Source organism: Garra rufa, chromosome 4 (assembly GCF_049309525.1).
Source record: "Garra rufa chromosome 4, GarRuf1.0, whole genome shotgun sequence".
Lineage (NCBI taxonomy): Eukaryota > Metazoa > Chordata > Actinopteri > Cypriniformes > Cyprinidae > Garra > Garra rufa.
This window is the reverse complement of record NC_133364.1, coordinates 15,548,706-15,571,010: the sequence shown is the minus strand read 5'-3', so window position 1 is coordinate 15,571,010 and position 22,305 is coordinate 15,548,706. Positions and strand designations below refer to the sequence as shown.

Here is a 22,305-nt window from a genome sequence, read left to right as displayed (position 1 = left end):
TTTTTTGTAATGGTGGTCTACTATGTGACTGATCTGACCTCAAAATTTCATGTTTGATTCAATTTGATTCAATGTGTTCAAAATTGTTTCTACACCATTTTTTTTTCAGTGTATAAATGCTGTGTGCCTTTTATAGCTCTCATTGGGCTACAAATTTAAATTTAAATGTGTTTGACTGCATAGTCGATAGGCTGTGAAAATACTAGCTAATAACCCTTCGCAAAGAGTTGTCCCCCTTCATTACAGTTGTTATATCCGACAAGCCATGACACCTTCATGCCACACATCATGTTCTCACACACTAAAAATACATTGCGGAGCAAAGAGGAAACTGACAAAGCATCGACAGACAAGTCAGAACAGGTTAATTAAGGTATCAAAGCAAGTCTCAGCTTTAAAATGTAGTCTTTTTTTAATAGAAATTCAAACAATTAGCATTTTGTGGCACTTGAATGTGTCTTGTCATAGGGTTGCCAGGTTTTCAGATTTTCTGAAGCTTATTTATTCAGCTTTAAGTTGATGTATAAATGTCAATTTCAAAAAAATTGACCCTTTTGACTAGTTTTGTTAGTTTAGTCCAGGGTCACAATTGGGCTAATTTTTAAATTGGCTGGGTTTTGCTATGAAAACCTGGCAACCCTGCTTGTCTGGTTTGTTTGTGGGACAAAAATGGCAGATTCAGCGTTAAGATTGGTCAAATCGCCTGTCAAATCAAACTTTCTGCGAAGGATCAATTGGAAAAGGCTATTAAACACTCCCAGATTAATTACAAATCAAATAAAGTGCTACTCAAAACTAGCCCCATCACATTTGTAGGGGGTTCTCTATTAAAAAAGGCATCCTTGAGATAGAATTCATGTTTTTGGCGGGGTTCCCCTGGTTAAATTCACATTGCAGGTAATAAATATCACGTTATCTTGGTCACTTCAACCTACGGACATGAAAAACAACCCACGGCAACAGTGTTAAAGTAGCCCAATTCTGTGGGAAAACAGTGGACTTGGCAACACTGGATCGTTGAAGCGTCTCAGTTCAAGCGGTACGTTAAGAGCTAATCTCTTCCTCTTTAATAGTTATAGCATGAAATAAACATGAATAAACATCAGAAGGTATTAAGTTTCAACGCGGTCGATACAGTGTCAATACACACAATTTTTCAAGTTTAAGTCCACCGATAGTAATCTACTACTAACACTCCTGTGCAGTGTTGCCAAGTTGGGGTACTTTAACACTGTTGCCACAGTTTTTTTTTACATTGGTGGGTTAAAGCAACCCCAATAACATGATATTTAGCCCCGTATTTTTAACAGGGGCATGATAAACAACTTGTGGCAACGGTGTTAAAATAGACCAATTCTACTGGAAAACAGTGGACTTGGCAACACTGGATCGCTTTAGCGCCTCAGTTCAAGCGGCATGTGAAGCAATAATTTCTTCCTCTTTACTAGTTATAGCATGAAATATACATGAATGAACATCAGAAGGTATCTTGTTTCAACGCGGAAAGACAAAAGGCGTCAATACACAACATTTTTCAAATCCAAATCCACTGATGTTAATCTACTACTCTTTGCACAGTGTTGCCAAGTTGGGCTACTTATACACCGTTGCCATGGGTTGTTTTTCATGTCCGCGGTTTGAAGTGACACCAATAACGTGATATTTAGCCCCCAGAATGCATACCAAGGAATTTTATCAAGTGAAAATACATTGCGGAGCAAAGAGGAAAGCAATAAATAGCGTTTTGTGGCACTTCAATGTGTCTCAAGACAGATTACTGCAGGGTTGCCAGGTTTTCACAACAAAACCTGCCCAACTGCTACTCAAACCTAGCCTAATCATGTTTCGGAGGGGTCCCCGGTAAAAATCGCAACCCAGGGATAAAATTCACATTTTTTGGCAAGGTTCCCCTGGTTAAATTCACATTTCAGGGGCTAAATATCACATTATCAAAATCGCTTCAACCCAAGTACACTAAGGGTTGCCAAGTCTACGGTTTTCCTGCAGAATCATTCTACTTTAACATTGTTGCAGCAAGTTGTTTTTCATCTCCGACCCCAATAACGTAATATTTAGACCTCAGAATGTGCATTTTACCAAGGGAACCCCACTAAAAAAACTTGTATTTTACCACTTGGAATGTTATTATTAATGGGGGACCCCCCGAAACATGATTGGGCTAGTTTTGAGTAGCAATTGTAATTATTGTTGCTATTAAATACTACCAGATTAATTACAAATCAAACAAATAATAAAGTGTAGATATACAGTACAGACCAAAAGTTTGGACACACCTTCTCATTCAGGTGTGTCCAAACTTTTGGTCTGTACTGTAGATATGAATTCAACTGAAAAAACTTGTGAAAAAATATCTTTCAGGTGGTCAAATAGCAAATAGCAAATAGTGGAGCTCTGCAGCCACCTACTGGTAAAAGTTATTTGTAGTTGTTTTTTTTACTTTTAAAAATGGATTTTCCAAAAGATGGGCAAAAATCTTACACTAAACCATGTGAAATTATCCATGTTATCCCCATGAATTAAAGTTAGAAATGTGGGTCTTTTATAAAGTGAATTTTACATAAAAAAGCAGTTTTTGTATAAAAACCCATTTAAAAAAATATTTATTTATTAATTTATATATATTTAAAATATATCACTAACCCACTGAAAACTGCACAAATGTAGAGTAAAAACTTTAATAAACAGAAAAATAAACAGTACAGACCAAAAGTTTTGACATACCTTCTCATTCATTTGAAGCAAAATTAACTAATTAATAAGATGTAAATTTAGATTTTTTTTTTTTAATTCTTTTTATCAATATTAGGAGGAAACAAAATAGCTTATTAAAGGGCCACAAAAAGTATTCTTATAGCTTCATAAAGTTACAATTAAACCACTGATGTCACATGACTGTTTTAGCGATGTTCTTACTACCTTTCTGGACACTGAATGTAGGATTTCATCAAAAATACATTAATTTGTGTTCCGAAGACGAACAAAGGTCTTATTGGTTTGGAACGGAATTTTCATTTTTGGATGAACTATCCCTTTAAGACAATCTAACAGATTTATATACTTAAACAAAACTTGTGTGACAGCTTTAGAGAGAAAAGCTATTAACCATGACATAAATTGAAGTTTAAAATTATTTATTTTTCTTCATAATCATCAATCAATACAGTGTTGAGGTGTTAGGAAAATGGCATTTCAAGTTGTTAAAATTAAATCTACAACACTGTTATAATTTTACTGATTTTTTACACACTAGTTTTACGCATTCAAAGGATTAATGATATTTTACAATATTATACACTTGATTTAAACAGAATCAATAAATTATGTAAAATATTTTCCAGCCAAGTGCATGCAGAAGCAAATAAAATTGAATACTGAAAAGCGGCTGAGGCAATCCAACGTAATACACAAAATCAATGATCTTTTTCATTAGCATTTCCAAAATAATCAATGCAAGCCATCTTCAGCAATAGCACAACTGCAATTTCAAAACACTGGGTGCAAAATGTTTAAAACATCAGTGCTGTTGGATCCCTTTGCGGTCTGGCATAAAATTACAAGGTTAGTAATTAGAGTTTAAATAAAAAATTAAAAAGTTTTGATTGAAAATTATTTCCACACACTTTAGTCTGTGCATTTAGCAGTTCACCTCATGCTATCTACAGTACTGTCAGTTCAGTCGACTATTACTAAAGGTTTTCTTGAGGAGAGACGTTACACAACAGCAACTTTATCCTACTGCAAATTAATGGATCAAAATGACATTAGCATATCCCAACAATTCAAAAGCAGCAACTGCAAATGGTAGCTTTCAAGCTCTTTGTTTCATTGAAGACTAGGTAAACAATAACTGTCCTTACAACCAACAAAGCCTTCAAATCAAACCTTCTTATGTGCTCGTCAATATGAGGCAATAGCCTTGATTCCCTGTAATACAGCAACATATGTAACACCTAATTCCACTGCAGTGCACAGTTTACCTTGATATATGTTAAACAGGCAATGGAGAAGGTCAGTGGTTGTGCTAGTTTGGTTTATAGTGTAAGATTCAGAGTTTGGAGCGAAAAGGAAGGCCATCGTACATGTCAGCTTTAAGTTGGGCCCATTCGGCTAGCTTCTGAACGACGCCCTTTTCTTGAGTGAGAACACTTGCCACTTTCTTTAACTTATTCTCGTTACGCTCCAGGTAGCTGCGACCCTCAGCCTGCAGGAAGTCCAGCCTCTCCTGTCTGTTCTCGTCCAATGGGATGTCTTCACTCATGTAAGGGTTAAAACGGAAATAAGTGTTTGGAGGGAGGAGGGCATCCAGCATTGTGTGAACCTCTATAATATAAGAAGAGATTAATTAATACAGGGTTTATGTAGTGATTGACAAACAATAGATTCCACCACAAGTTTATATCATGCGATTCTGAGAAAAAAAGTCAGAATTGTGAGGAAAAAAGTCTAAATTCTCACAGAAAACTTGCAATTTTGACTTTATTTCCTGTAATTGGAAGTATATATCCCACTGTTTTAAATTTAAAACTCACAATTGTGAGTTTATATATCCCCCAATTCTGAATTTATAACTTGCAATTGTGAGTTTATATATCACAATTCTAAGAAAAATGGTCAGAATTGCAAAAAAAAAAAAAAGTCTGATTTCTTGGAAAACCTCGCAATTCTGACTATTTCCCACAATTGTGAGTTTATATCATGTGATACTGAGAAAAAAAGGAGTCAGAATGGTGAGAAAAAGTCTAAGTTCTCAAAGAAAACTTGGAATTCTGACTATATTTCCTGCAACTGCAAGTTTATATCCCACTGTTCTGACTTTATAACGCAATTGCGAGTTCATATCTCACAATTCTGAGAAAAAACTACTTCTAGTTCTGACTACTTCTCGCGATTGTGAGTTTATATCAAGCGAAACTTAGAATAAAATTCAGAATTGTGAGAAAAGGTCAGAATTCTCTGAAGAAAATTGCAATTCTGATTTTATTTTTTGCAACTGCAAGTTTATATTCCACTGTACTGACTTTATTACTCGCAATTGTGAGTTTATATCTTGCAATTGTGAGTTTATATCTCACAATTCTAAGACAAAAAAATAAAATTGCAAGAAAAAAATCAAAATTGTGAGAAGTTAGAATTCTAAGAAAAAACTCGCTATTCTGTCTGTATTTCTCGCAATATTGAATTTATATCATGCGATTCTGAAAAAAAAAAAAATCTGAATTGTGAGAAAAAGTCAGAATTCTCAGAAAAAAAACAAATGTGACTCTGGTCCACAAAACCAGTCATAAGGTTAAATTTGACAAAACTGAGATGTATACTTCATATGAAAGCTCAATAAATAAGCTTTCTATTGATGTATGGTTTGTTAGGATAGGACAATATTTGGCTGAGATACATCTATTTGAAAATCTGGAATCTGAGGGTGCAAAAAAATCAAAATACTGAGAAAATCACCTTTAAAGTTCTCCAAATTAAGTTCTTAACAATGCATATTACTAAACAAAAATTACATTTTGATATGTTTACAGTAGGAATTTTACAAAAAATCTTCATGGAACATGATCTTTACTTAATTTCCTAATGATTTTTGGCATAAAAGAAAAATCAATAATTTTTACCCATACTATGTATTTTTGGCTATTGCTACAAATATACCCCAGCGACTTAAGACTGGTTTTGTGGTCCAGGGTCACAAATAACTCGCAGTTGCAAGTTAATATCTCACAATTCTGTGACAAAAAGTCAACTGCAAGAAAAAAAGTCTTGGAAGTCTCAGAAATCTTGGAAAAACTTGCAATTGTGAGTTTATATCATACGATTCTGAGAAAAAAGTCAGAATTCTACAAAAAAAGTCTCTATTCTGACTATTTCTCACAATTGTGAGTTCATATGCAATTCTGAGAAAAAAAGTCAGAATTGTGAGAAAAAGTCTAAAAAAATGCAATTTTGACTTGATTTCTCCTAATTGCAAGTTTATAACCCACTTTCTGACCTTATAACTCGCAATTGTGAGTTAATATCTCCCAATTATTCAATTGCAAGGAAAAGTCAATTCTCAGGAAAAAAAAACTCACAACTCAAATGTTTCTCACAATTGTGAGTTCATATCACGCGATTCAGAGAAAAGAAGTCAATTTGCAATTTTATATCCCACTGTTCTGACTTTATAACTCACAATTGTGAGTTTATATTTCACAATTCTGAGAAAAAAGTCAGAATTGTGATATAAAGACACAATTACCTTACTACCAGTGGAAAGATATGATCATGTGACCCCATCATCTCACCTTCAGTGTCAGTGGCGCTGCTGATGACATTGGTAATTTTGGTCTTCAAGCTAGTATAAGTGCTCGAACTGGTCTTGCCAACGGTTTCGTAGCGTCCTGTGCCCAGAGATACCACACACTGCACAGGTGTGTTGGGCCACAAACACTTGCTCTCATGGATGGCCAGAGCAGTAGGATTGTTGATCAAGAGACCACCATCCTGGATAAAAACACGAATCAATTCAATTTTAACAACATCTCAGCCAGGTAACTATACGAGTGGGAAAGCAATTGGTTCATTTGTGCTAAAATATGCTATATATACAGTTGAAGTCAAAAGTTTAAATAAACCAGAATCTGCAAAATGTTCATTATTTTACCAAAATAAGAGGGATCATATAAAATGATTTTTTTTCAGTACTGACCTGAGTAAGATATTTCACATAAAGATGTTTACATATAGCCCACAAGAGAAAATAATAGTTGAGTTACACTTAATTCTTAATACTGTGTTGTTACCTGAATGATCCACAGCTGTGTTTTTTATTTTTGTTCAGTTTAAAATCCTTCATCCCACAATTTTTTTTCAGCATTTTTGTGTATTTGAACCCTTTCCAACAATGAGTGTATGATTTTGAGATCCATTTTTTCACACTGAGGACAACTGAGGGACTCATATACAACTATTACAGAAGGTTCAAATGCTTACTGATGCCCCAGAAGGAAAAAAAAACCCAATGCTTTAAGAGCCGGGGGTGAAAACTTTTGAATTTTAAGATCAGGATAAATGTAACTTATTTTGTCTAGTATCTTCTGTGGCTTATGAAGGGCAATACTAAATGAAAAATAAAAGATATTTAGGCAAAATAAGAAAAATGTACACATTCTCATTCCGTTCAAAAGTTTACACCCCCCATTTCCGCCAAAATAACCGTTCTATTTTGGTTTCTTTGTGAAAATCTGGGTTATTCTTTAAAATACTAGAGGTACAACATAAAAGAGGTGAATTTGCATTTCTAGCTGATATGATTATGGGAATCATCACTGTAGACTATAATGGACGCAGGATCTCTCCTCCATAGGAGACGTGGGTAGATGTGTTCATTTCACCTGAGGCATGTGAAATCTATTTACTTGGCATCATCCTTCTCCATTTCCCTGCCTCCTTTAAGGAGCACATCAGAGAAAACAAGATGAAATCGTCCACTAGACAGCATCCCTCATTCCTCTAATATGCCCTACATTTTAGTGACACAGATACCGATGCGTATTATTGAACTGTACATTGATTTCTGAGTCCAAAGCTAATGAATTAGATGGATATTTCACCAAGAACTAACACTTTTATCATTATCAAGACTTTCAAACTTGTCTTCTGTGGAAGACAAAAGGAGATGTTTAGCAGAATGTCCAGGCTGCTCGTTTCCATATAATGAAAATGAATGGTCAAGTTTAAGTAAAAAGTAAATTTCGACAGATTTTTGGGTGAACTATTCTTTTACTAAAGGAATCAATGAATCAATCAGTGAAGAAGAAAAACAAACAAACAGTAGAGGACTGACTCCTTGTTTGATGGTTGAGAGTCCTTGAGGAGAGTATGCGTAACAGATTAGAGCCCAGGCATGTGGAGAAGCAACTGAAGAGCTATTCAGAGCAAGAAAGAGAGAGAGAACAAGCGAAAGATAGAGAGAGGTTCTGCCATTGGTGGCATTCGGAGTCCCGGGCATCGAGTGCTCTGTTGGCAACAGGTTTTAGAGCCAAGAGCCTCTACTACATTTGCATTTTAATGAGGACACATTCATCCCACACAGTAAAAACATACATCAAAACATCGCACAGCAGCGTTGAATGTGGAACTATGAGAAGATTAACCTATTGAATGTGCATTAAGTGGGTTTGCTCGGCCCTTAGGCCAAAAAAATTGAATCAGCTACATGGACTATTAGATGAAAAATGAATAGCATCTAAAAATGGTTCATTCTCATCTTGTACGCCAATAAATTAGGCCTTCCCTGAGGACAATGTCACTCTAAATTTCCCATCTAGTGTTCTCCAAAGAACATTTGACCGCAAAATGAGGATTATATCTAATAAGACGCATCAAAGCATCATGTGGGTCAATGGTGCATGGGAGTGTCCATTATAAAGAAAGGGAAGAATCTTTTTAAAGGTAGGAAAAGGAAAAGGATAAGTTTTTCAACTATTAATAAAAAATGAACAATTATTTATTTATTTTTTGTAAATATCTACAAATAATAACAGAAGAACAGAAGAATAAGGCTTTCTTCTTCATTACCATATGTGACCCTGGACCACAAAACCAGTCTTAAGTCGCTGGGGTATATTTGTAGCAATAGCCAAAAATACATTGCATGGGTCAAAATTTTTGATGTTTCTTTTATGTCAAAAATCATTAAGAAATTAAGTAAAGTTCATGTCCCATGAAGATTTTTTGTAAAATTCCTACTGTAAACATATCAAAATGTAATTTCTGATTTGTAATATGCATTGTTAAGAACCTAATTTGGACAACTTTAAAGGTGATTTTCTCAGTCTTTTAGATTTTTTTGCATCCTCAGATTTCTGATTTCAAATAGATGTATCTCAGCCGAATATTGTCCTATCCTAATAAACCATACATCAATAGAAAGCTTATTTATTGAGCTTTCATATGATGTATAAATCTCAGTTTTGTCAAATTTTACCTTATGACTGGTTTTGTGGTCCAGGGTCACATATCCATATTATGACATTTTTCATGTTAAGGCCACTCCAAATAAAATATTAAAATAATAAAAAATTTTGTTTATGCTCTCAAAAATGTATTTTAATTCAGGAATGGGCTATATTTTTTATACGTTATGCATAATTTAGTATTAAAAAAAATAGAAAAAAATCTCGTCATTTACCTCATGTGATAGGCCTATATCTCATTTTTTTTATTTATTTCCCATAATAATATCAAAATTAATTTTAATTCAAAATTTAACTATATTTTTATGCATTTAAATCAATTTATAGATTAAAAATATTATTAAATTAACTGAAAAAAAAACATGCAGTCTCCAAAAAATATCTCAATTTAATTCAAGAATTGGCTGTATTTTAATGTATTATGAATAAAACTAAAAATATTATATAAAATATAAAAATCTAGGTTAAAAAGTAATAGATTAAAAGATATTTATTTAAAAAATCATTCAAGAATGGGTTGTATTTTTGATGTATTATTAATAAAATAATATGCAAATATTAAATAAAATCAAAAATATATTTATGTATTTTAATTAAATTAGAAGATTATAAATGATTTATGAATAAAAAAATACATGTCATTTACTTGTGACATCTATTTTTTTTTTAGTGTATGCCTCCAAAAAACATCAAAATTATTTTGGTTAATTCAAGAACGGGACATATTATTAATGCATTATTAATAAAACAATATAAAAATGTTATATAAAATATAACATATTTTTTATGTATTTTTAATAAATGAATATTTTTTTTAATAAATAACCAAAAAACATGTAATTTACTTCTAGCATCTATTAATAATAAAACAATATAAAAAAAATAACATAAAATATTCAGATATATTTGTAGGTATTTTTTATAAATTCATATTATTTTTTTGACATCTACTTATTGCTTTTGACATCTGTATTATTTAGTTTATGCCTAAAAAAATATCAAAATGAGTTTTAATTTAAGAATGGGCTGTATTGTTAATTTATTATGAATAAAGATAAAAATTTGACCTAAAATATAGAAACATATTTGTATGTATTTTGAATAAATTAACAAATTAAAAAAGACATTATTTACTTGTGACATCTATAATTTTTTAGTTTATGCCTCCAAAAAGTATCAAAAAAGATTTTTAATTCAAAAATAGGCTGTATTTTAAATGTACTATGAATAAAACCAAATAAAAATTAATTTTTAATGAACGTAAAAAAATCAATTAATTTAGCCATGTAACATCAGGTCTTTTTTTTATTTTATGCAATACATTTTTTTTTTATAAATTGTATTTTGAATGCATTCTGAATAGATTAATATACTAATTATTTTGAAAAAATATTAATATTATTTAATCAATTAAAAAATAATTAATATAGTCATTTCAATCTATCACATGCTGTTTTCTACCACCATTCCTATACAATAACAGACCCATCTTTCTATTGACCTCGGCTCTCATCAGACTCTGAATGAATCTGGGCATTCATTTAGCTCAGTGACCAACAGCTTTATTGGCCTTTTTGGGGACAACAGGGACATTGTGAAAAGCTGTATGCGAACTTAGTGGGTGTCAATAGGCAGACGGACAGAATGTCGCCTTCCTGATGGCTCAACAGGCACCGCTCAGGGCTACGATTCAACATTAACGTCTGCCGTTTGGCTGATGAAATCTCAGGCTGTGAGGGTACGTTCAGTGTGGCAGCGGTGGGACCGTGCCAGTTTGAACTGGATGAAGACAGGCAGACAGGCAAAAAGACCTGACAGCTACTCCAGGGCACTGCAGACACATATTCAGAAATATAAACTATTCCAAATAATACACTTTCCCTTACAAACCTGGTTTATGCGAATCTAGATGCATACTGCAAGTACGCAGCCACGCTTCATGGCTAATATGATTCAGAAAGAGGTGAATCGGAAAATCCAACAATCTCTCTGACAGGAATCTCTTCAAAAGCAATCTGAGAGGCACTTTAAGACAGACGAGCTGAAGTGCCCTAAGTGACGGCACTCAAGAACAACACTAATGAGTCTGAATGTGCGGCCCTGATGAGACAGCGCAGGCAATAGCCTGAGTGCATGTATGTGCACAGTTTTTTTTTCCTCCCTCTTCGTCTCACAAGAAGCTAAAAGGGTTTGTAATGATTCTCAATACTCCAAAGATGTCTGAGCGAGGATGACGTCACACGTTCAAAAGTAATAGTTAGCCTTAAAAAATGTAAGAATGAGTTGAGAGCTAATAGAAATGTAATGGAGATAATGTAGACCGGGCTTTGCGTGCTTTACCTGGTGGAGGTCATTTCCTAGTCCGAATTCCTGGAAGTATCCTGGAGCAGCGGAGGATGCTCGAATGGCCTGCCACATTTTGTGCTGGCAGCCGCCCAAGTAGTGTGAGCGAACCCCTGGCAGGAAGTTATAATTCCTGAAGACATACGCCTTCAGCGGCAGGCCTCTGTTCACTATGGTGCTCACTGCTGACACCTAGAGGAAGCATTGAGTGATTTATCTTAACTGTTAAAAGATGAGAATTGCTTTTTTTAATAACAAATATATATTGAAACCCACCTTGGGGCATTTAGGGTTTTTGGACGTCTCGATCATTAGTGCAGGTCCCATTCGTTCTCTGGTGAGAATAAACAAAACATTAAAATAAAACAAAATGAAAACAGTAAATGAGCAATACACTGTTCTACAATCACTTTAAAATTGTTTAAAATTCTTTACCTGTTATTTTATTATTATGGTACTCTATTTTTTAATACGATTTAATTTTCCTTTAATTTCAGTGCGGTTGTATACATCTCTTTACCTTTTTACCATTACCATTGTACCATACCTTTACCATTTTAGCTCCAAACTGTTGCAATTTACAATGGCAATAAAGTAAATAAAACAAAATAAGTAATACAATTCTGTTTCATATGAGCTTATTCAAGTCACTTTTAAAATAACTTAAAAAAGTAATTAACTTAAATAAAAAATTAAATAAAATGCTGTATGATATGGGCTTGTTCAAGTCACTTTTACAATAAAATAAAAAATAATAAAATAAATACATAAATGTTTCATATGAGCTTGTTCAAATCACTTTTAAAATAACTTTTTTTAAATTAAATTATATAAGTAAAAAAAGTAATAATACAATTCTGCTTCATGTGGGCTTGATCAAGTCATTTTTAAAATAATTAAAAATATATTAATAAAATACAATAAAAATAAAATTAAGTTTCATATGGGCTTGTTCAAGTCACTTTTAAAATAACTAAAAAAAATATGGGCTTGTTCATGTCACTTAAAATAACTTAAAAACAATAAATAAAATTAAAAAATAAATAAAATAAAATTTAAATTCTGTTTCATATGGGCTTTGTTCAAATCACTTTTAAAATAACTTTAAACAAATTAAATTAATTTAAATTAAATTTTAAAAATAAAGAAAATAAATAATCCAATTCTGTTTCATATGGGCTTGTTCAAGTCACTTTTAAAATAACTTTAAAAATAATAATAAAATAAAATAAAATAATAAAATTCAGTTTCATATGGGCTTGTTCAAGTCACTTTTAAAATAACTTTAAAATACAATAAAATAAATAAATAAATAATACAATTCTGTTTAAGTCACTTTAAAATAATTTTAGAAACGAAATGAAATAAAATAATAAAATAAAATAGGCTTATTGACTTCATTGTCTTACTTCAAGATCTCTTCCCAGGTCTGGCTGTCATAGTACGCATGACTCCATCCCATTTTAACTGTACCCACAATTAAGTTCTGTTTAAAGACATCAGTTCCTAACTTCCGATACAGTTCCTCACACTCATCCAGAGGGAACTGGAACACACCCAGCATTAAGGCCAGGATGGCCCCTACGGAAAAAAAAAACTCAGATTTAAAGGATGTTTGTTCATTCCTATATCTAACAGATTTTTTCCAAGTAGTAATTATAATATACCTGTACTAACTCCACATATGTAGTCAAACAGTTGGTAGATGGGCTTCCCTGTCAGATTCTCCAGCCTGTGCAAAGCCTGTAATGCAACCAAACCCCTGCAAAACAAATACATCCCTTAACAGACCTGTCCTGCACACATTACATTTCACTGCACATACAGTATACATCTTATAACATAAAATGTAAGGATAAATTCTCTGAAACAAAATAATAGTTGGCATGGACAATATCATTTTTTTTTTGTTATTTGTTTTAAATTTTATTAGTGTTTTTTACTACTTTTAATTACATTTTAGCTTATTGATGCTTACTTAAATTCAAATTTAAATATACCATATGGTTTTTAATTGATAATTATATCTATAGATTTATAAATATCGACAATTGCACATTATTTATTACAGCGATTATATATATTTTACTTTAAGTATATCATATCTTAAGAATATCATATTCCACTGCTGTGATTTTATTTTATTTTTTTATTCCTGGTAAAATCATGACAAAAGTATGAAAATTGGCCTACAATGACTGACAACACCTAATGGGATTGCAAAATTGTGTCAGTTCTATTTTTGGATGACCTACTTTTAGGTAAATTTGGGCTGACCTACATTTATCCTAAAAGTACTTTCACAATCTGTTAACTTTAGGTTAATCATTTTCCCCAGCTGTCAGCTGTGTGTCACCTGGTCCCTCCTCCATCGATGGAGAGGACACGTATCCCTCTGCCTTTGACCGGGTCAGTGTACCCCACCAGGGCCAGAGCTTGTCTCACTGCAGCCTGCAGGTTGGCATCTCTTGCCTGCCTCAAACGCAGAAGACACGGGATGACCTTCTCCTACAGACAGTGAGAGAAAGGAAGCAATGAAACACAGAAAGTTATTGATGGAAATTACAATGCACAAAAATAAATCTGAACACAAACTTACAATTACTGCCACTCCTCTGGTCTCAGGAAACTCCAACAGGTGGAAGCTCAGTTCTTCCACCCTGCTGATGTTGATCTTCACATCCGTGACTCGTTGAAGACTCTTGACCAGTGCTCTGGTTCGGTTATCCACACTAACACGTGCTATAATCTATATACACACACAGAACAATTACGTTTAATTCTTAAACATTCTTATTTAATTCCACACTAAAATATCAAAGTTTAATACAACAGCATTTTAGTGCGATGTTAAAAAATAATACAAATCTAAAATTACGAGATTAAAGTCATAATATTTAGAGATTAAAGTTGAAATATTATGAGAATTAAGACAAAATTATGAGAATAAAGTCGAAATGTTTAGAGAATAAAGTCAGAAGGTTTCGAGAATAAAGTCAAAATGTTTTAAGAATAAAGCTGAAATGATTCAAGAATAAAGCGGAAATGTTGAGTATAAAGTGGAAAGTTGAGAATGTTAATGTTTCGAGAATAAAGTCGAAATGTTTCGAAATTAACATCTAAATGTTTTGAGAATAAAGAAGAAATTTCGAAAATGAAGTCTAAATGTTTTGTGAATAAAGTCGAAATGTTTCGAAAATATAGACAAAACGTTACAAGAATAAAGTCGAAATGTTTCGAGAATAAAGTCGAAATGTTTTAAGAATGAGGTCGAAATGTTTTGAGAATAAAGTCTAAATGTTTCCAGAATAAAGTTAAAATGTTTTGAGAATAAAGTCGAAATGTTTTGAGAATAAAGTCGAACTTGTTTTGAGAATAAAGTCGAAATGTTTTGAGAATAAAGTCGAACTTGTTTTGAGAATAAAGTCGAAATGTTTTGAGAATAAAGTCGAAATGTTTTGAGAATAAAGTCGAAATGTTTTGAGAATAAAGTCGAAATGTTTTGAGAATAAAGTCGAAATGTTTTAAGAATGAGGTCGAAATGTTTTGAGAATAAAGTCGAAATGTTTCGAGAATAAAGTCGAAATGTTTTAAGAATGAGGTCGAAATGTTTTGAGAATAAAGTCTAAATGTTTCCAGAATAAAGTTAAAATGTTTTGAGAATAAAGTCGAAATGTTTCCAGAATAAAGTTAAAATGTTTTGAGAATAAAGTCGAACTTGTTTTGAGAATAAAGTCGAAATGTTTTGAGAATAAAGTCGAAATGTTTTGAGAATAAAGTCGAAATGTTTTGAGAATAAAGTCGAAATGTTTCCAGAATAAAGTCGAACTTGTTTTGAGAATAAAGTCGAACTTGTTTTGAGAATAAAGTCGAAATGTTTTAAGAATGAGGTCGAAATGTTTTGAGAATAAAGTCGAAATGTTTTAAGAATGAGGTCGAAATGTTTTGAGAATAAAGTCGAAATGTTTCGAGAATAAAGTCGAAATGTTTTAAGAATGAGGTCGAAATGTTTTGAGAATAAAGTCTAAATGTTTCCAGAATAAAGTTAAAATGTTTTGAGAATAAAGTCGAAATGTTTCCAGAATAAAGTTAAAATGTTTTGAGAATAAAGTCGAACTTGTTTTGAGAATAAAGTCGAAATGTTTTGAGAATAAAGTCGAAATGTTTTGAGAATAAAGTCGAAATGTTTTGAGAATAAAGTCGAAATGTTTCCAGAATAAAGTCGAACTTGTTTTGAGAATAAAGTCGAAATGTTTTGAGAATAAAGTCGAAATGTTTTGAGAATAAAGTCGAACTTGTTTTGAGAATAAAGTCGAAATGTTTCGAGAATAAAGTCGAAATATTTTGAGAATAAAGTCGAAATGTTTCCAGAATAAAGTTAAAATGTTTTGAGAATAAAGTCTAAATGTTTCCAGAATAAAGTTAAAATGTTTTGAGAATAAAGTCGAAATGTTTCCAGAATAAAGTTAAAATGTTTTGAGAATAAAGTCGAACTTGTTTTGAGAATAAAGTCGAAATGTTTTGAGAATAAAGTCGAAATGTTTTGAGAATAAAGTCGAAATGTTTTGAGAATAAAGTCGAAATGTTTTGAGAATAAAGTCTAAATGTTTCCAGAATAAAGTTAAAATGTTTTGAGAATAAAGTCGAACTTGTTTTGAGAATAAAGTCGAAATGTTTTGAGAATAAAGTCGAAATGTTTTGAGAATAAAGTCGAAATGTTTTGAGAATAAAGTCGAAATGTTTCGAGAATAAAGTCGAAATATTTTGAGAATAAAGTCGAAATGTTTCCAGAATAAAGTTAAAATGTTTTGAGAATAAAGTCGAACTTGTTTTGAGAATAAAGATAAAATGTTTTGAGAATAAAGTCAAAATGTTTCGAGAATGAAGTCGAAATATTTTAAGAATAAAGTCGAAATGTTTTGAGAATAAAGTCGAACTTGCTTTGAGAATAAAGTCGAAATGTTTTGAGAATAAAGTCGAACTTGTTTTGAGAATAAAGTCGAAATGTTTTGAGAATAAAGTCGAAATGTTTTGAGAATAAAGTCGAAATGTTTTGAGAATAAAGTCGAAATGTTTTGAGAATAAAGTCGAAATGTTTTGAGAATAAAGTCGAAATGTTTTGAGAATAAAGTCGAAATGTTTTGAGAATAAAGTCGAAATGTTTTGAGAATAAAGTCGAAATGTTTTGAGAATAAAGTCGAACTTGTTTTGAGAATAAAGTCGAAATGTTTTGAGAATAAAGTCGAAATGTTTTGAGAATAAAGTCGAAATGTTTTGAGAATAAAGTCGAAATGTTTTGAGAATAAAGTCAAAATTACGAGAATGAAACCATAGCAAGTAAAGTTAAAATATTTTGACGGTATAGCCTGCGCATGCAAATGGCCCAAATTGCGAGCACCAGGAGAAATTGCCAGGCCACCGGAATTTATTTGGATATATGCGGGATTATTAGCAGAAATAATAATCATGTGTTATACTCGCAGGAACAGTATGCTTGGAAACCGATTGTTTCGCTAGATAACACCATTATTCCTCAAAATAATATTCTACCTTCTCCCTCTGAGACAGCAGTCTCTGTGCTTTCTCTTCTGCCTCTTTTTGCTCCTTGCTTTCTGCACTCTTTGCATCCTGGGCCGCGGCTACTTCAGATCCAGAGGTTTTGTCCTTCGCTGGTGTGGCACTCTTTGAATCCGCTCTGAACTTTGGGACTAGAGGGGCGATGTAGTTTCCTACAAAGGCCTGGACACTGGGCCGGGGGTAGGACAGGTAATGACTGATGCCCTTTCTTGGCGATATGGGGATGGTTGAAACACCCTCATCCTGAGCTGGAGCTGGAGCTGAAGGGGCTTGTGGACTTGGGACGGAGCCTTCCTTGTCAATAGCAGGGGGTGTTTCTGGTGTGGATCTATGGGACACAGGTGCTGCCATTAGGATATGATCCTTGGTACTTTTTTGGATCTGAGATGTCGTGGACGTAGTTTCTCCTTTAACCAGTTGTGATCTTTTGTCATCTCGTGGGTCGCTTCCAAAGTAGGTATTGACATGTTCAGCCAGGTGATTGTACGTTTCATCCATGTTGGTTGTGAACGCTGCGGGCTGGAAACGTTGCAGCGTTTGCTTCGCAACCGCACTGGTGGCGTTTCCCGCACTGCTCGACAGACTACTAACAGATTTTGGGGGTTCTTTATGAGGTTCTATGTCTTTTTTCACCTCTTTCTCTCTGGGTGGCTCAGGTGCCGCCATGGTCATGACAGCTCCAGCCTCTGCGTTGGGACATTCTACTTTAACCTCTTTAGTTTTGCTCTGGGTGGCATCGGGTTTGAGGCGTGTAAACTTGGCAAGGAGGTCGGTGTTCACCGTTCCGCTCACGGCTTTGGTAACGGTGTCCAGTGTGCTCCTGATGCGTGACATGCGGCGAGGTTACTCGAGGGATATTCCTTGAGAAAACACACGTGTGTGGATTGGGCATCAGAGCTGGCGATCCCTGCAGAGCTCAGTCAAAGCTTTAGCCATTTCACATCCACCTGATACGAACTACGTCATAATACACGAGGAGGAGGATTTTCTCATTTTAAAGTTGACCTGTAATGAGAAAGATTGTTATTTGTTATCATTAAATGAATAATGTTTAATATTAAGGAACCATAAGAAAAAAAAACTGCATAGCATTGTGCTAAAAGCAGTCAGAACCTTTGAGCAACTGCATAGCAACACCCTGGAATAATAATATTTAATATTCAAAGTGAATACGATGTTATAAAAAGAAGGAATTTCTTCATGAAGACAATGGGCCTCATTTATGAAACATGAGCATGAGCATTCATTATGCTTTTCCAACATTTTGTTAATTTAATTATTAAATCAAATGAAAATATATATTATTTTTTCATTTTGTATTTTATAATATTATAATTTGTATTTAATAATATTTTATTAATAACATTTGCATAAATTAAAATGACTCGGATTAGCTTACAGACAACCTATAGATAGATAAACTGGTATTTGGTATTAGTAAATGAATTATATATTACTAAGAATAATAAATAATCCAGGACATCCTACCACAATATTTTTTAATTTAACAATATTTCATTTTTAAATAAATAACCTATACAATATTTTCATTTTTAACTAAATAGTCACAAAGTAATATTTAAATAATAATAATAACAATATTTCTTAAAACACATTTTCATTCATGTAATACAGTCACAAACATTGTCCTGTCTAAAAAAAAGAAACTAAAATATTTTAAAATTACATTTTTCTAAATTAAACAATATTTCATTTTCAACTAAATATACTTTAAATATTATAAGAATATATACAAAATAATAATAATAATAATAAAAAGAAATTATATTTTGCATAAAGACAATGGGCCTTACAAATGAAGCAAGAGCAGATGCAGTGCTTAATTCTCATTATAATAATTTGTAAACATTTTTAATACAGTAACAAACATACTGTCAAAAAAAAGAAAATATATTTTAAAATTACATTTTAAAAAACAATGCCAAAATAATATTAATTTACGCATTTATATTAATGTTGTATTTTATGTATGCAATATATATATATATATATATATATATATATATATATATATGTGTGTGTGTGTGTGTGTGTGTGTGTGTATAACATACATAAAATACTAATGTGACTATTACATTAATGAAAATGTGTTTTAAGAAATATTTGTATTATTATTATTTAAATATTACTATAATATTATTTATAGTATATTTATTTAAAAATGTAATATTGTTAAATTTAAAAATATTGTGGTAGGACATCCTGGATGATTTATTATTCTTAGTAATATATAATTCATTTACTAATACCAGATACCAGTTTATCTATCTATAGGTTGTCTGTAAAATAATCCGAGTCATTTTAATTTATGCAAATGTTATTAATAAAGTATTATTAAATAAAAATGATTATACTATAAAATATAAAATGATAAAATAATATATATTTTCTTTTGATTTAATAATTAAATAGTTTAATAATTAAAATAATTATATAATTTTCCCATTTGAATTAAAAGTCATCGGAACAAATGAAAGAAGTAAGATGTCAAGTTTGTGAACGAATTGTTTTGAGTCAAATCATTTTAATAAATTATTTGATTTAGTGCATTCACAACACAGGTATGAATGATTCATTAAAGGAGTAGTTCACTTTCAGAACAAAAATTTACAGATAATGTACTCACCCCCTTGTCATCCAAGATGTTCATGTCTGTCTTTCTTCAGGCGTAAGGAAATTATGTGTTTTGAGTAAAACATTTCAGGATTTCTCTCCATATTATGGACTTCTATGGTGCCCCCGAGTTTGAACTTCCAAAATGCAGCTTCAAAGGGCTCTAAACGATCACAGCCAAGGAAAGAAGGGTCTTATCTAGCAAAACAATGGGCTATTTTCTAAAACAAAATTACAATTTATATACTTTTTAACCTCAAATGCTCGTCTTTTCTCGGCAAGACAAGCATTTGACATTAAAAAGTATATAAGTTGTAAATGTTTTTAGAAAATAACCAATCATTTCGCTAGATTAGACCCTTCTTCCTCAGCTGGGATCATTTAGAGCCCTTTGAAGCTGCATTTTGGAAGTTCAAACTCCAAAACTCCACCATAGAAGTCTATTATATGGAGAGAAATCCTGAAATGTTTTCCTCAAAAAACAAACAAACAAACAAACAAACAAAAAACATTTCTTTAAGACTAAAGAAAGAAAGACATGAACATCTTGGATGACAAGGGGGTGAGTACAATATCTGTACATTTTTGTTCTAAAAGTGAACTACTCCTTTAATGAGTCAGTTAAACTCACCAACTCCTAGTAGTTAAAGGCTTACTGAAGGCGGAAATTTTCAACTTATTGAAAATGTGTTGAATGTTGTGACTGAATTAGTTTGAAGTCTCCATTCATTCAACTAAACAAAGTAACTTCTTCGAAATTTTCTTTAAATAAAAATGTCGAATTTTTATGAATGAAACAATGAATAAAAAAGGTGAGAAAATCCAAAAACACTGAGTGGAATATAAAAATACTTCTGAAATATTATATATTATTTATTGCGTGTACGAGCTGATACAACACCCGTCCCCTGTCAGTCATCGCCATGGAAACCGATGTCAACACTTCAGAAACGCTGACAGCTATGGAAATGGACAGCACAAATATCGCACAAAGTGAGCATAAAATCAAAAACATCGACTGGATCTCTTGCAAAGACTTTACAATCGACATCGGAGAGCAACAGATCAGAAAATACATGGACACATGGGAGATCCAGCAGCCTGGATGGCTCTACAGTCTGAGGTTTCTCCAAGAGACAGAGCTGGAGTTCAAAACGCAGTACCCGTATGAAGCCAAATGGAGCATCCCGACCCCAACCGCCTCGATCCCGAGAGCCACAGCCAGCGTCTATTTCACCATAGAAATCTCCAAAATCAAACCTAACACTCTGCCTGTGGACGTTCACTTCCTCGTCGAAACCAACAGGTCCAAACATATTCCAGGACAAACGAGGTTCAGAGAAAAGTGGCTGATGGATGTCATTGAGAACAAGACTCTGCTGATGGACACTGTTGACTTTTAATACTTCGAAATATGGCAATTTACGATCACTTCCAGTGGAAATAAAGTAAAATGATTTCACCGCTGCTTCATAAATAAATACTGTAACGTTACTTTCACTATATTTACCAAAAAATGTCCTGATTTTGCTTGTGTGGATCGACTTATCTAAACGCTAAATGACTTTTACCTCAACAATACATTGTTATCTAACGTTATATATAAATTGAATTTTCTTATAGAGATCGAAGATTGTTGTTCATATGTATATTGTTGCTGCTCATTGGATCACTGGTGTTGTTTTGATCAGCCAAGACTGCATGAAACGAATCATTCTGCTCTTTTAAGTCGGAGATTGACATATTAAGCATAAAAGTAAAATGACATACCCGCTGCTTCCTTAGTATTCGCTGTCATTGTGTGAAGAAATATTTAGAATACAGAAAGGTGTATGGATTCCCAAATGGAAAAATTGACAGGAAACGTTAAGAGAAAATATGACGTGATGTGAACACAGCCAATCAGAGCGCTGCGAATCTTCTCTTCTCTTCTGTGGATTAGAAACATACAAACAAACGGGAGAGAGCTCACTGCCAACTACTGGGAGTAAGTGAAACAGCATAACAAAAAAATCAATAATCAAATAAATAATATATATACACGTACACACACGTATGTGTATATTTATTTATATATTAATTTATATATAAAAAATATATATGATATATAACTTTATAAACAAAGAATGATTAGTTACGTAAAAAAATAATTGTTACATATTAAATAGCACAGTACAGTAATAATGTTGTGAAGAGGACTTTAAACATTATCTGTTACTATTTTGAAATGTGTTGTAAGATAAAGGATAATTTCTGTGTCTAATACATGTACAATATTGAACAGATTTGCTGGTTAATAATAAAATAACAATGTAAAATTACTATTTATCATTTGTAATTTCTACACTACATATCATTTTATATGTATGTACAGTGTAGCAGGGAAATAATTTTTAACTAAAATTAAAACAACTAAACAACTAAAGATTTAAAAATATTTTAATATATACACTACAAGAATTGTAATGTTTTTTAAAGAAGTCTCTTCTGCTCACCAAGCCTGCATTTGATCCAAAGTACAGCAAAAACAGTCAAATATTTAAAATAACTGTTTTCCATTGAAATATATTTTAAAATGTAATTTATTCTTGTGATCAAACTCAATTTTCAGCATCATTACTCCAGTCTTCAGTGTCACATGATACTTCAGAAATCATTCTAATATGCTGATTTGCTGTTCAAGAAACATTTATTTATCTATTATTATCAATATTTTAAACTGTTGAGTTTTTTTTAGGATTCTTTGATGAATAGAAAGATCCAAATGGTGCTT

The 22,305-nt window shown here is 32.3% G+C and overlaps 2 protein-coding genes across 2 annotated transcripts; one reads left to right on the top strand and one right to left on the bottom strand.

The window, feature by feature from the left end:
- Positions 1 to 2,682: 2,682 nt before the first annotated feature.
- Positions 2,683 to 21,446, bottom strand: LOC141333121 (calcium-independent phospholipase A2-gamma-like). Its single transcript, XM_073838052.1, has 10 exons — positions 21,303 to 21,446; positions 16,872 to 17,903; positions 13,921 to 14,070; positions 13,678 to 13,829; positions 12,989 to 13,083; positions 12,731 to 12,902; positions 11,598 to 11,655; positions 11,319 to 11,513; positions 6,306 to 6,504; positions 2,683 to 4,341 (listed from the first exon to the last, which is right to left on the bottom strand). The coding sequence occupies exons 2-10, from the start codon at positions 17,730 to 17,732 to the stop codon at positions 4,067 to 4,069; spliced, it is 2,157 nt and encodes a 718-aa protein (XP_073694153.1). The 5' UTR covers positions 17,733 to 17,903; positions 21,303 to 21,446; the 3' UTR covers positions 2,683 to 4,066.
- On the top strand, positions 20,456 to 20,935 carry LOC141332795 (A-kinase anchor protein 14-like). The gene has a single exon (XM_073837755.1). It carries the CDS (start codon positions 20,456 to 20,458, stop codon positions 20,933 to 20,935), a length of 480 nt encoding a protein of 159 aa, XP_073693856.1.
- Positions 21,447 to 22,305: the final 859 nt, after the last annotated feature.

Bases quoted from the DNA above. Each gene is read 5' to 3' on its own strand.
- LOC141333121 (XM_073838052.1), bottom strand. From the start codon at position 17,732: ATGTCACGCATCAGGAGCACACTGGACACCGTTACCAAAGCCGTGAGC. The intron at 14,071-16,871 runs GTAGAATATTAT...GTGTGTATATAG, and splicing joins TGCTGTCTCAGAGGGAGAAG to ATTATAGCACGTGTTAGTGT. The intron at 12,903-12,988 runs GTATATTATAAT...TTTTTTCCGTAG, and splicing joins CATATGTGGAGTTAGTACAG to GGGCCATCCTGGCCTTAATG.
- LOC141332795 (XM_073837755.1), top strand. From the start codon at position 20,456: ATGGAAACCGATGTCAACACTTCAGAAACGCTGACAGCTATGGAAATG.